At 53.7% G+C, this 15,293-nt stretch overlaps 1 protein-coding gene across 1 annotated transcript in view; it reads right to left on the bottom strand.

The window, feature by feature from the left end:
* LOC139228166 (transmembrane channel-like protein 3) overlaps positions 1 to 15,293 on the bottom strand; it is a 96,380-nt gene that overhangs the window by 61,139 nt on the left and 19,948 nt on the right. Inside the window, exons 5-12 of the mRNA XM_070859353.1 lie at positions 14,201 to 14,307; positions 12,874 to 12,972; positions 12,619 to 12,761; positions 7,493 to 7,640; positions 6,558 to 6,601; positions 6,305 to 6,452; positions 6,113 to 6,222; positions 5,100 to 5,178 (exon numbers count right to left, since the gene is read on the bottom strand). Coding sequence (XP_070715454.1) covers positions 5,100 to 5,178; positions 6,113 to 6,222; positions 6,305 to 6,452; positions 6,558 to 6,601; positions 7,493 to 7,640; positions 12,619 to 12,761; positions 12,874 to 12,972; positions 14,201 to 14,307 — 878 coding nt within the window. The remainder of the gene's footprint in view (positions 1 to 5,099; positions 5,179 to 6,112; positions 6,223 to 6,304; positions 6,453 to 6,557; positions 6,602 to 7,492; positions 7,641 to 12,618; positions 12,762 to 12,873; positions 12,973 to 14,200; positions 14,308 to 15,293) is intronic.

Genomic DNA, 15,293 nt, shown 5'->3' with positions numbered 1-15,293 from the left:
TGAACTATTTTGGTAACTTTCTTCCCAAATTGAGCTGCTAGAGCCATTACACGTGCTCTTATGCAAAGGTCGCGAATGGGTCTGGGGGGACAGCCAGGAAAGGGCTTTTAATAGAGCACGCAATTTGTTATGTTCCAACAATCTGTTAACGTTATATGACCCATGTAAGAAACTTGTGTTAACGTGCGATGCGTCATCCAATGGTGTCGGGTGTGTGTTGCAGCATGTCAATGCCAAGGGTCAGTTACAGCCAGTAGCTTATGCCTCCAGAAGTCTGTCCCAGGCAGAAAGGGGCTACGGGATGGTAGAAAAGGAGGCGCTCGCATGTGTATATGCGGTAAAGAAAATGCACCAGTACTTGTTTGGCAGGAAATTTGAGCTGGAGACAGATCACAAACCCCTAACGTCCCTTTTGGCTGACAACAAGGCCATAAATGCAAATGCATCGGCCCGCATACAGAGGTGGGCACTCACATTAGCCACCTATGACGATACAATTCGGCTCAGACTGGGTACTGAAAACTGCGCCGATGCACTCAGCAGGCTCCCACTAGCCACCACTGAGGGGGCTACCGAGCATGCTGCTGAGATGGTCATGGCTGTTGAAGCTTTTGGAAGCGAAGGCTCACCTGTGACAGCCCGTCAGATTAAAGTCTGAACAAACAGAGACCCGCTATTGTCTCTCGTCAAGAAATGTGTCCTGAATGGGAACTGGGCAGCCACGTACAGGGCACGCCCTGAGAAATTTAAACCATTTCACAGGCGCAGGGATGAACTCTCGATTCAGGCCAATTGCCTACTGTGGGGAAATCGCGTAGTCATGCCCCAGATGGGCAGAGAGGTGTTCATCAGAGAACTCCACAATGAGCACCCAGGCATTGTCATGATGAAGGCAATTGCCAGGTCACACGTTTGGTGGCCAGGGATAGACGCAGATCTGGAACTTTGTATTCGCAGGTGCAACACGTGTGCCCAGCTGGGCAATGCGCCCAGGGAAGCCCCCCCTTAGCCCCTGGCCATGGCCCGCCAAGCCTTGGTCATGCATCCATGTGAACTACGCAGGTCCTTTCATGGGAAAAATGTTTTTGGTTGTAGTAGACGCCTACTCCAAATGGATCGAGTGTGATATTTTAAATTCAAGCACATCCTTTGCCACGGTAGAAAGTCTACGGGCAATGTTCGCCGCCCACGGTCTACCGGACATCTTGGTCAGCGACAATGGCCCGTGCTTCACAAGTACTGAATTCCAGGACTTCATGGCAGGCAATGGAATTAACCATGTTAGAACGGCACCATTCAAGCCGGCCTCAAATGGCCAGGCAGAACGAGCAGTGCAGATAATCAAACAGGGGATGCTCAGATTCCAAGGAGGTTCCCTACAAAGTCGCTTATCACGCCTCCTGTTGGCCAATAGATCCCGACCACACTCGCTCACAGGGGTTCCACCCGCAGAGCTGCGAATGAAAATGACGCTCAAAACCCGGTTATCCCTTATACACCCCACCATGAAATAAATTGTCGAGAGCATGCGCCAGTCACAATATGACTACCATGACAGGAATGCGAGGGCACGATGTATTGATGTAAATGACCCTGTATTTGTCCTCAACTACGCTGCAGGGCCCAAATGGCTCATAGGCACTGTGATTGCCAAAGAGGGAAATAGGATTCTGGTAGTTAAACTTACCAATGGACAAATCTGCCGCAAACACGTGGATCAAACAAAAAGGAGGTTCAGCAACCCCATAGAAGAAGCAGAGGAAGAACACAATATAGAGTTTACTCCGCCACAGGTGACCGAACATCGGAACCAAAGGGAGGAGAGCCCAGTCACTGTGGGCAGTCCGGACAGGCCTGAGGCACCGCAAACAGCAGACACTCAGGCCAGCGCCCAACAACCGGAGCCCCAACTCAGGCGCTCTGCAAGGGAGCGTAAACCACCAGAGAGACTTAACCTGTGATCCCAATAAGACTTTGGGGGGAGGTGATGTCATGTATTCAACCAGCATTGTAACCCATGTATAATCTGACCTAAGTTGTACACCGTGAGAACAATGACCACTAGGTGGTGAACTTGTGGGAGACACTCCTAACCTGGACCTTCAGGTATAAAGGGGGAAGCTCCACCCACTTTCATCACTTGAGTGCTAAGGAATAAAGGACAGGTCACAGGCTGACCTTCTCTCAAGCATGTGTCTCGTGTGCATTTATACTGTGTAGTGAGGACATATCATAACCTATAATTGTTAAAGGGACCACTGGAGGTCACTCAAAAACAGCTCCTCCTCAGCCCACAATAATCTCTAGCCTGATGCCTGCATGCCTGAGCACCCCAGGGATCACCTCCCCTGCCGGTCCCGCCCTCCGGCTGGGTCAGTTGCTGTCCCCTCCCCCACCCGACCCGACTGGTGAACTGTTGCGACGGGACGTTGGGGGTGGGGGTGCGGGGGGCAACTGATTGGCGGCATTTAAATGAGGTCTGAAGCTAAGTTCTGGCCTCAGGCCTCAGGCCAGCATGGAACCATCGCTCCCTCGATTTTACACCCGTTATGGGCAGAAGTCGAACTTCTCAGCATCTATTATTCAAACCAGTGCCTGAAGCTCTGTGATTGGTCCCTGTACATGCTGAAGCCATGACCTGATTGGTTCATGGGAAGCACAGGCCCAATTCAACGTGTCCATTGGTATGATGTTTTTTTTGATGTGATGTTGTCATGTGAGGTCCTTGTGGTGAGTTATCGGTTCCCAGAACCTGTTCAGAACTTTGGTCCTGGGTGTTTTCACTACCTAACCACCGAGTGCCGACGGGCTCAGTTGGTAGCACTCTTGCCTCGGTGTCAGAAGTTCACGGGCTCAAGCCGTGCTCCAGGAGCTGGGCACAAAATCTCGAGTGATGCTTTAATGCGGCAGAGGGAGTGCTGCATTGCCAGAGGCACTGACCCCTGGGTAAAATGTTAAACCAAGACCCCGTCAGTTCATGTGGATGATAAAGATCCCGTGGCACCAGTCTAGGAGGAGCAGAAAGTTCTGCTGGTGTCTTGGCCAACATCCCTCAACTAACACTACCAAAACAGGCTAACTGGACATTTTCTGCTTGTGGGAACTTGTAGTGTGCAAATTGGCTGCTGTATTTGCCTACATATCGAGAGTGACTGTACTCAAAAGAAATTTGTGTGAAACATGATTCTCAGCGATGTGATAAGCTGCTATATAAGTGCAAATATTTCTTTTCATTCTCCGAATTGTGACACTTTCCATTAGAGTGCCAGTGCCTCTGTCTGCACTGCCCCAGCTCCCATTTAATGAAAAATGTCAAATTAATATACAGGACACCTGATCAGAAAAGGGGCCTTTAAAACAAAAGGGTTAGCAGAACTGAGAGTGGGTGTGTGGGGAAGTTGTGAAGAAACAGGGTTTGGAAGGAGCAATGGGCCAAAGTTGAGGGTTGACAGCCCTGAGAAAGGGAGAAAGAATACAGCGATGCAGCAAAGCAGGAGATAAACATAGAAACACAGAAAATAGGTGCAGGAGTAGGCCATTCGGCCCTTCAAGCCTGCACCACCATTCAATAGGATCATGGCTGATCATGCAACTTCAGTACCCCATTCCTGCTTTCTCTCCTGATCCCTTCAGCTGTAAGGGCCACATCTAACTCCCTTTTGAATATATCCAACGAACTGGACTCAACAATTTTCTGTGGTAGAGAATTCCGCAGGTTCATAACTCTCTGGGTGAAAAAGTTTCTCCTCATCTCTTGCTCCCTGCAGCGTGCAGCGGCATACCGCTGCAGGGAGCAGGAGGGCAATGGCTGCAAAGCCAGGTCGCTGATTGCAGTGCGGGCAGGCACAGCAGGAGGGGCGAAGGAGCGGCGAGAGATTGTAGAGGGAAGTGACCGGGGCCCAGGAGAGGTGTGAGTTCGGGGCCCAGAGGAGCCAAGGGCCCAGGGCCAGCCCACACTGCGATATATGTGTGCGCTAGGTCCGTGCAGCAGAGCAGGTCTCCAGTCGTCCTGGTTAATCCTTGCCACTGGACCAAGACCTAGCTCTGTCAAGCCCGTGTGGTGGCTAGTGTGCAACGGCCACCACACGTTAAAAAAATCCACGCACAGGCATCTTCCACCCTTCAACATGTAGTTCAGGATCCGGAATATCAGCTCCTTCATTGAAATACCTGTGAACTCATCCCTTTTGGCGTGGAAGCAAGTCATCCTCGCTTCGCGGGACTGCCTACGATGATGATGAATGTATATCAATAAGAGCAGTGGTCCCAACACCGACCCCTAGGGGGACACCTCGGCACACATCCCTCCAGTATGAGAAACAACAGTTCACCTGTACGAAGGGTCAGAGACCTGAAATGTTAACTCTGTTTCTCTGCACAGACGCTGCCTGACCTGCTGAGATTTCCAGCATTTTCTGCTTGTGTTTCAGATTCCAGCATCCCCAGTATTGTGCTTCTGTGTTGTTGTAGTTCACCACGACTCTCTGCTTTCTGTCCTTTAGCCAGTTTCATATCCACACAGCACTGTTCCTTTACTCCCACGGGCTCCAATTATGCTAACAAGTCTATTACATGGTACTTTATCAAACGCCTTTTGAAAGCCTATATACACAACGTCAATCACACTACCCTCTCCATTACTTTGTCAAAGAACTCAATCAAGTTAGTGAACACAATTTGCCTTTAATAAATCCCTGCTGACTTTCACTTACTAACCCATATTTTTCCAAGTGCCAATTAATTTTGTCCTGGATTAATGTCTCTAAATTTTCCCCACCACCAACATTCAGCTGACTGGCCTGCAGTTGCTGGAGTTATCCCTCGCCCCCGTTTTGAACAGGATATGTTATCTGGGAGTTGATAATGGATTGGGAATGTGCTCGAGTTATCTGGGAGAAGTCTGGGGAATCCTGCTCCTACTATATCCTAACACTGCAAAGCTGTGGTGTGGAAGGGTGGAGGGGGTGCATTTACTGGAGGAGTGCTATCATTTTGTTGCTGAAATAACACTGCGATTATCAAAAGGGTAACACACTGCCCCCCTAATTACGGGCCTTCGTTGGAAACACAAAGGGATTGTCTTAAGCTTAAATGCTTACCACCATGCTCATACTGTTCACTTTATCCAGTAGAGCAATGATCAAACTGTAAAGATTGCCCAAGTACAGCACCAACACCCTGCATTAAAAACAGAGAGGACGCATTGAACAAGTTGGAGGCGAAGGTAACACAATTCATCACAATCAAATCTTTGCAGAAAATTATTTTTTTTATCATCTCGTATCTAAAAAAATAAATTGCAGTTGCAGCGAAAGCTGCATGCGTTACAAGAGGATTACACGGGGCGTTATCCTTTAGAAAGAAAAAAAAGTCAAACCACATCTTCGGATATTAGAGGGTTTGAATTGCCTCAAGTTGCTGCTCTATGACATTACCCAAGCCTGTTTTATTTTTCATGATGCTTACAATATTTCATAGAACTATTCAGCTCCCTCGCCTCTGCTCCCAGTGAGGTTTACTGGAGGGGTTTTACCTGCTTTGGGGCTCGGGTCTGAGAGCAGAAATTGTGCCATTAATGGTGTCTCAGCCTCCCGTCAGGCACAAGGTGAATGAGAGTTCACGGCTTGCCGTGTGCTGCCAAGGCACTCACTCTCTGGCATATATTAGCATACATTGGTGACTAAATTAATACCAACAAGCAATTCATGTAGTCTTCCACCGGGGGCGGGAGGGGGAAGGGGCGATGGTAATGGCGGGACGGAGCGGGGGTTAGGTGGTGGGAGGCTGTGGGTGGGGGGGGAGAGGTGGCTGGGGTGGGGGTGTGGTGGGGGAGGGGAGGAGGTGGGGTGGGGCAGGTGGGGGGCAGAGGTTAGGTGGTGGGGTGGCGGGGGTTAAGTCGTGGGGTGGCGAGGGGCAGGTGGTGCGGGGGGGGGAGGTGGTGGGGTGCTGGGGGGGCAGAGGTTAGGTGGCGGGGTGATGGGGGGGTTGGGGTGGCGGGGGTTAAGTCGTGGGGTGGCGAGGGGCAGGTGGTGCGGGGGGGGAGGTGGTGGGGTGCTGGGGGGGGCAGGGGTTAGGTGGCGGGTGGGGGGGAGGGCTGGAGGCGAGGTCGTACCTGGCGAGCTGGAAGCGCAGTGTGGTCCTGGGATGCAACATTTCAAGCTGAGCCACGAGTTCGAACACCGAGGGGGCAATCATGGTGATGAGCGAAACAACCACACTCACCTAAACAGAAAGCAGGCAGTGTGTGAGCACATTTATGCAACAGGGGTTTCGATCTGGAACCCCCTCAGGGACAAGTGCCTACCTCGTTCTTTTCCCACAGTGACAGCTCGATCTTCGTGCGCTCCAACTCCTGTGAGCGATCCACAACAAAGTAAATGATGTAAATACTGCCCGCCAGGGAGAGAAGTACCAGAATATTGGCAAGAATCCTTAAACTTATTATCACCGCCCTGGAAAGACATTAAGATGAAATGTATTATTTTTCATTGAGTTACAAACAGTGTCTTTGATTGTTGCTGTTCTGTTCTTGTATTTTCCCTGCCGCCAATACCTACAAGCTTCTGTCCTTCTTTTTGACTTGTTCCTCGAGAATTGCTTCCTTAACAAAAAGATGGACATTTTGTATTAGCCTGTTAGTAAACGACAAACGCGATAACTATTACAATGCACATAAAGCCACATTGGATTAATGTACAAAGATGAGATAATATGTAGGATTTTGCACAGAGTGAATAAGGAGAAACTGTTTTCACTTGCATTTATATAGCGTCGTTCATGACCACCGGATGTCCCAAAGCGCTTTACAGCCAGTGAAGTACTTTTTGTAAGGCAGCCAATTTACACACAGAAAGCTCGCACAAATAATAATAATCTGTTTTTTGTTATGTTGCTGAGGGATAAATATTAGCCAGGACACTGGGGATAACTCCCCTGCTCGTCTTTTAATAGTGCCATGGGGTCTTTTATGTTCACCTGAGAGCAGACAGGGCCTCGGTTTAACATCTCACCTGAAAGACGACACCTCTGACAGTGCAGTACCCCCTCAGCACAGTACTCCCTCAACACTGCACTGGAGTGTCAGCCAAGATTTACGTGCTGAAGTCTCTGGAATGGGACTTGAACCCAAGACCTTCTGTCTTAGAGGCAGGGGTGCTGCCCACTGAGCCACTGGCTGACACGTAACCAGAGGATTAGCAAAAGAATTAGAGAGGAGAAATGAGGAGAAATGTTTTTACGCAGCGACTTATTGTGATCCAAAATGCACTGCCTGAAAGGGAGGTGGAAGCAGATTCAATAGGGAATTAGATAAATACTTGAAAAGGAAAAATGTGCAGAGCTTTGGGGAAGGAGGAGGGGAGTGGGACCAATTGGACAGCTCTTTTAAAGAGCGGGCACAGGCATGATGGGCCGAATGGCCTCCTTCTGTGCTGTGTGATTCTGAGATTCTGATAGTTGTAGCAGTTGGGGTTGATCATTAGGTGCCTCTTACTCGGATACTGTTGACCACTGCGGCCGTTTTGCTCTCCGCAGCCTCTGGATTGCCGATCAGATAATCCCAGGCGCAGAAGACCTTCCAGCAGAAGGTATAGTTCTCATCAGACGCACTGGCCATGCTCAACCTCGAATTCTTTGCCATTCTAAGCAGCAAAACAAGCAAAGAGTTATTCTACATTTTAACAGATACACCCGCACACACACACTGACAAACACACACACACAGGTCAGAGAGACACAAACACAGAGGCCGAGATAGTCGGACGCGATTCTGAGGGGGCTTGACAGGTTAGATGCTGAGAGGATGTTTACCCCAGTGGGGGAATCTAGAACTAGGGGGCATAGTTTCAGAATAAGGGGCCGCCCATTTAAACCGTAAATGAGGAGGAATTTCTACTCTCAGTAGGTCGTGAATCTGTGGAATTCTCTGCCCCAGAGAGCTGTGGAGGCTGGGTCATTGAATATATTTAAGGTGGAGATAGACAGATTTTTGAGCAATAAGGGAGTGAAGGGTTATGGGGACTGGACATGAAACTGGAGCTGAGTCCATGATCGGATCAGCCATGATCTTATTGAACGGTGGAGCAGGCTTGAGGGGCCGAATGGCCGACTCCTGCTCCTATTTCTTATGTTCTTATGCAGCTGAATACTGAGGTCTAAGCTGCCCCTGATATTGTGCCTCAGGCTTCATTGTCGCCGAGCTGCTGAGCTGAGGAGGGCTTCACGCAGCTCATTGGCGACGTACGATGGATGCTCGGGGGCTGCTGCCAGTGTGGCAGCCCCCCACAGGCAAGTGAGGAAGAGGGGCGTTCGGACCGGGTGTAAATTTGGGAGGGGTCGGTGTGGGGTGTAGGTGGCGTGGTTTGAATGTGGGGTCGGGGGCAGCACTCCTGCTCCTCCCGGCTCCACATTCAGGTAAGTATATTTTAAAAGCTCGCCTTGTTGGTTGAGGTGCGCAGCGATCCCTTTAAGGCCTGGTTTTTGGAGTGCAGCCGACTGCCTCAGGCCAAAGAAAACTGCGGGGAGGGGGGAGGCGGGGTGTCGGACCGGCGGTAGGCCTGTTATTTGCATTTGCAAAGAGTCTCATGCCTTTTTCAGGTGTGGGCACCGCACAACGATTTTCCGGCCTTTACCAATATGGCGGGCAGCACACCTCTGGCTTGTAAAGAGTGTGGGCTTCCTGTCCGCCATGTTGGAGGCTTAGGAGGCTGACCATCTCGGCTGGAGACAGACATAAATACAGATACACACGGACACGGCTGAACACATACACACACATGAAAGGTTACAATGCTTTATTCAGAGCACTGGCAATTAAGAAATGGTTTAGTAATTTTCCACTGTTTGTATTGTGATTTTCTAACTGTGTGTTTGTTTCATCGCCAGCAAAATATGTTAAAAGCCGAGAACAACCTTCGCACCAGTGTGGCTAAATTGAATTCACATTTTGTAAGTGTCGATAATAACCCTCTCAGTGTCTTGTAACCAAACAAATACAAGAATGAAATAAAAGGGATGAAACCAAAAACGAACAGAAAAAGCAAGGTATACAAATCCCTAAACAGACACGTGGGCCTCGATTTTAAGCCACCCTCCCCCACCAACTGAACAACCCGACCATTTAAAATTTAACAAACACAAATCAGCAGCAGGGGCCTAATTAACAACAACAACTTGTATTTATATAGCGCCTTTAATGTAGTGAAACGTCCCAAGATGCTTCACAGCAGTGTTATGAGATAAGAAATGTCAAACGTTCAAAAGTTGGGGCTTGATGACATCACTGGTGCCGCAGCTTAAATGTAACAGTGAGGGGGAGGTCCGTGCCATGGGCTCCGAGATGGGGGGTGATGTGGGGGGTGGGGGGCGACTGGCCATGGTATGTGCTACAGATCAGCTCCTTTTAGCTCTCCTTGTGGGCCTGGAGGAGCAGGAGTGCTGCCCACAGGCCTCACACGGAAACCTTCTGCCCCCTACCCTAGCCTGGATTGTGGCCTGGTCAACATCCCTTGCCCCCCACCGATGACGATCCAGAGCCTTCGTCCTGTACGGGCTGCCGGGGTCTCCGGCTCAGGCCACCTGCCGCTTGTCTGAGTCGCTGCTCGCCGGCCAACAGGAGGGAGTCTGCAGTGGATTATTTAAATAAGGCCCTGTCGGTAAGATCAGCCATGCAGAGGTTTATCCGCACTCCCCCCTTCCCCGCTCTCCCCCTCCCCCGCACTCCCTCCTCCCCCGCACCCTCCCCTGCTCTCCCCCTCCCTCCCCCGCACTCGCCCCTCCCTCCCCCCTCCCTCACACTCCCCTCACTCGCAACATCCCCCACACCCACCCACCCCTGCACACTCCCCTCCCCCGCTCTCCCCCTCCCCCGCTCTCACCCCTGCCCCTCACTCCCCCGACTCTCGCCCCTCTCCCGCACTCCCCTCCCCTGCACTCCCCCTCCCCCGCTCTCCCCACTCCCCCACACACCCCCTCCCCCACTCTCCTTCCTCCCCTGCACCTTCCCCTCCCCTGCACCCACCTCCCTTGCACCCTCCCCTCCCCCGCGCCCCCCTCCCCCAAGCTCCTGCACTCCCCCCACTCTCGCTCTCCACCCTCCCCGCACTCCCCCCTCCCCCACTCTCGCCACTCCCTTGCGCTCCCCCTCCCCACTTTCGCCACTCCCCCGCTCTCCCCTCCCCCGCTATCCCCCTTCCCCCAATCCGCCGCACTCCCCCGTCCCCCGAACTCCCCCTACTCTCGCTCCCCCCCCCCGCACTCCCCCTCCCACGCACTCCCCCTACTCTCGCTCTGCCCCCCCCGCACTCCCCCTCCCCCGCACTCCCCCTACTCTCGCTCTCCCCCCTCCCCGCACTCCCCTCACCCCCGCTCTCCCCCTCACCCGCTCTCCCCCCCCCCGCACTTCCCCTCCCCCGCACTCCACCTCCTCCGCACTCTCCGCTCTTCTGCTCTCACCCCGCACTCCCTCCTCTCCTGCAAACACCCCTCCCCTGCACTTCCCCTCCCCCGCTCTCCCCACTCCCCCTCCCCCAATGTCCCTTCTCCCCCGCACCCTCCACTGCTCTCCCCCTCCCCCGCACCCACCTTTCCCGCATCCTCCCCTCCCCCGCTCTCCCCCCTCCCACAAGCCTCCACACTCCCCCGCCCGCTGCTCTCCCCCCACTTTCGCTCTCCCCTTCCCCCGCTCTCCCCCTCACCCGCTCTCCCCCCCCCGCACTCCCTCCTCCCCCGCACTCCCCCTCCTCCGCACTCCCCCGCTCCTCTGCTCTCTCCCCGCACTCCCTCCTCCCCCGCACCCTCCCCTGCTCTCTCGCACCCTCCCCTCCCACGCTCTCCCCTTCCCCCCGCTCCCCCCTCCCCCATGCACCCACACTCCCCCGCCCCCTGCACTCCCCCCACTCTCGCTCTCTCCCCTCCCCGCACTCCCGCCTTCCCCAGTCTCGCCACTCCCTTGCACTCCCCCCTCCTCCGCACGCCCTGACCCCCACACACCCCCTCCCCCGCACTCCCCTCACTCTCACTCACCTCCCTACCCGCACTCCCCCCCCACCCCCTTGCACGCCCCCTCCCCCCCCTCCCCCCTCCCCCACTCTCGCCACTCCCCCGTTCCCCACTCTCACCATTCCCCCGCACTCCCCCCTTCCCCGTACTCCCCATCCCCCGCACCCCGTCCTCCCCCAAGCTCCTGCACTCCCCCCACTCTCGCTCTCCACCCTCCCCGCACTCCCCCCTCCCCCACTCTCGCCACTCCCTTGCGCTCCCCCTCCCCACTTTCGCCACTCCCCCGCTCTCCCCTCCCCCGCTATCCCCCTTCCCCCAATCCGCCGCACTCCCCCGTCCCCCGAACTCCCCCTACTCTCGCTCCCCCCCCCGCACTTCCCCTCCCCCGCACTCCACCTCCTCCGCACTCCCCGCTCTTCTGCTCTCTCCCCGCACTCCCTCCTCTCCTGCAAACCCCCCCCGCCCGCACTCCCCCTTCCCCACACACCCCCTCCCCCGCACTCCCCTCACTCTCACTCACCTCCCTACCCGCACTCCCCCCCCCACTCCCTTGCACGCCCCCTCCCCCGCACTCCCCCCTCCCCCACTCTCGCCACTCCCCCGTCCCCCACTCTCGCCACTCCCCCGTTCCCCACTCTCACCATTCCCCCGCACTCCCCCCTTCCCCGTACTCCCCATCCCCCGCACCCCGTCCTCCCCCTCCCCCGCACTACCCCCTCCCCCGTCCTCCCCCTCCCCCGCACTACCCCCTCCCCCACCCTCGCCACTCCCCCGCTCTCCCCGTCCCCCGCACGCCCCCTCCCCTGCTCCCCCGTCCCCCCCTCCCTTGCTCTTTCCCTCCCCCGCACTCACCCGCCCCCCACTCTTGCCCTCCCCCGCTCTCCCCCTCCCCGCTCTCCCCATTCCTCCACACACCCCCCCCACTCCTTCCTCCCCCACACCCTCCCCCGCACTCCCCCCTCCACGGCACGCCCCTCCCCGCTCTCACCCCTCCCCCACTCCCCCGCTCTCCCCCTCCCCCGCACTCCCCCCTCCCACACTCTCGCCACTCCCCCCTCTTGCACTCCCCCCTCCAACACTCCTGCTACTCCCCCCTCCTCCACTCTTGCCACTCCCCCGCATTCCCCCTCCTCCACACTACCCGCTCCTCTGCTCTCCCCCCCGCACTTCCCCTCCCCCGTTCTCCTGTTCCCCCACTTTCTCCACTCCCCCACCCCCTCCCCGTCCTCCCCACTCCCCCGCTCCCCCACGCTCCCCACTACCCCGCGCTCCCCACTCCCCCACACTCCCCGATCCTCGGCCCTCCCCTGCACTCCCCCTGCCCCGCTCTCCCCCTCCCCTGCTCTTCCCCTTCCCCCGCACTCCCGCTTCCCCCACACTTCTCACTTCCGCACCCCCCCCGCTCTCCCCCTCCCCCGCACCCTCCCCTCCCTCCCCCTCCCCCGCACCCTCCCCTCCCCTGCACTGTCCCCTTCCTCGCTCTCCTCCCTCTCCCACATTCCCTCCCTCCCCTGCACCCTCCCTGTTAATAGTCATAGAAACATTGGGAAACGAGCAGAAAATACAGCAAATAACTCGAAACCCGTGCTGGTATCACAGGATGTGTGCTGCGATGATTACTTCCGCAGGAGGATGATGAAGCTGTAGGCAAACACTGCTAGCCCAACCATAAAGTAGGCCAGCGGCAAACGGTAGCCTGCCCTCCCAATCTTCCTCTCGTTGCCATAGTAGCCGTAAAACATAACCGAATACTGGAGGTAGCCCTACACGGTGGAGAGAATGAAAGTCACAGTAAGGCACTGACTTCATGAAAAGTTTGAGCAATTGACTGGGGTGTAATATTGGCAAAGCAGTAAAAGATGTAGACAGGCTTGCCCCGAGTGACCAGATGGTGTCCAGATCTTGTGCGGACCCGATGTATCCTGCAGGGATCGTCTTGCTTGGAGTGCTTCCAAATGGAGCACCTGCTAGAAGCTTGCAAAAAAAAACAGATGCACATTAGCGACTTTACTGAGCTGATGGCACCAGATATCAGACTGATTGAAAAGGGAATTGAATACACTGATGTTTGCAAGCTGCTAACACACAATGCAAATATTACTTTTAAAAGTTATTTAATTAAAGAATATGCCTCTTTTTGTAATATTGCCTGAAACATTCATGCTATTTTAAATCTTGTTCTAACTGAGCAACTTGCATGCACATAACCGGCTCTCCTTTGAGTTCAATTTACCCGGCAACAACTTGCATTTATCGAGCGTCCTTCAGGGAGAAAATGTGCCAAGGTGCTTTGCAGAGGAGAAGGGAAACAGAGACTAGGCCTTTGTAGGGAGCCTGGAGAAGGGACTGGCGAGGTGGGGCTTGAGAAGACTTTGAAAGCAGGTCAGAATGAGAAAAAGGAGTTTAGGAAGGGAGTTGGACCGAGGCAGCTGGAGGCAGCTGCCACAGATGGAGGAGTGGCAGGAAGGAGGAAAGAGAGAGAGGAGTCAGAGGAAGACACAGGAGGGTACATAAGGGCTGGAGGAGGTTGCTGAGGTAGGGTGTGTGAGGCCACAGATAGGTAGCCAACCCTCCGCGATAGTCCCGGAGGCTCCAGGAATTAAAGATTAATCTGTTGGACACTGCTGGGAGCACAACCCAGGAGAGAAATCACTGGGGCAGTAAAAGAAATGGTGCTTTTTTTCCAGTATTCATCCAATCGCGTACTGGAGAGGCTGCTGATTTCCAATTCGCAGCGGGAAGGCGGGGCTCTGTGAGGATAGACGCATGGGGCAACCAATGGCGGGACTGTGGGGGCGGGGCGGGGCGGTCATGTGATAAAACCTCCAGGAATACATGTCACCAGAATTGGGAACCCTGGGACACGGAAGGTTTTGAAGATAATGAGACTGATTTTATACTCAATGGGACCAATTTTCACATTCGGCAAGTGGATAACTTATGACCCCAATGGGAAGAGAAATTTGGGCGGGCTGTGTAACGGGTGGTCGACCTGCTTCCGCTAGTGTTACACTCCGACCAAAAACTGAAAACCACCCCCAATATGTACAATGGGGGACAGGGAGCTTGTGTAAATCAGCGAGGACAGGAATTACTGGGGGGTGAGCAGGGCTTAGTGTGGGACAAGTTACAGGCAGCGGAGTTCTGGACAAATCAACTTCAAACAAGACATGTTCAGCTATTCCATGCAGTGCACACCTACCTCTGGTAATATAACAAAAGCTCCAGTCATTATCGTCAGCACTATGTTGATGCCAAACATCCATCTCAAAAAGATAAAATAAGAAGCAACTCCAGAACCAAAGTGACCTAACAATGACAAAACATTTCAATAGCACACACAACAGCACTCACGTCCAACGGTGCAATGTCTTATTCAGAACATGAGCGATCGAAGCAGAAGTAGGCCCCTTGAGCCTGCTCCGCCATTCAATAAAATCGTGGCTGATCGTCTCAACTCCAAATTAGTAATAAGCTCCGGTGTTTGTGTTTCAAACAGTATCGTTCGATATATGTTACCATGCATTATTTTCCCTTTCAGCACAAGGGGTGTGTTGGGATTGGGACTCTGCCTACTTAAGGTACCCAGTGCCAACATCAAGCGTTCCCAGGTCAAGGACACAGACAGCTGGAGAGTAAATCCACCTCCATTCTGTCCCAACAATGTTCCTCAAACTCAACCTTAGAACCGCAGCCCTCTCACACCAATGTAACATTGCCCTTCGGTTCCCATACCAGGCGTCCGGTGAGCTCTCTGAGTGAGACAGAGTAAACTCCGCCCGCTGGAGATTGATGTTTCCAAACTCATTTCACTTACGATCATGCAGCTGGAGAAGACTTTCATTCCTTCCGCCTGGGTTAGATTGGAACCCAGGTACTTGTGGTGAAAGACCAGTGCCTGCTCCACTGCACCCCCCAGTTCCCCATTATAAATGTCGGAGTGCACACATAGCCTTCAGTTAGTAAGCGCTCATGCAGATTGGTGAGACATGACCAGGTACAGGATAATATGGATTGCGAATTTATCCTTTCATCTCAAGAGTGCAAGAACCATATAACAAGATTCATACATTATCCTGTTCCTTTTCCATGTGAAGTTGGAATGATACTGCAGTGGGTAGAAATTCGTTGCGAAAGTTGGATGGCCAGTTGGTGAAGGACTGAAGACTACAGCCTAGTCTTTAGTTGCTTACAAGCCTTTATTTATAGCGATACAAATTACATACTGTGCACTCCAAGATAAGCTTACAGCCCTTCACCAGCCTACTCCCATATATATCTAATATATAATATAT

The sequence above is a fragment of the Pristiophorus japonicus genome, chromosome 17 (genome assembly GCF_044704955.1).
Source record: "Pristiophorus japonicus isolate sPriJap1 chromosome 17, sPriJap1.hap1, whole genome shotgun sequence".
In the NCBI taxonomy this organism is placed as follows: Eukaryota; Metazoa; Chordata; class Chondrichthyes; family Pristiophoridae; genus Pristiophorus; species Pristiophorus japonicus.
This window is presented reverse-complemented; position numbering and strand designations above follow the sequence as displayed.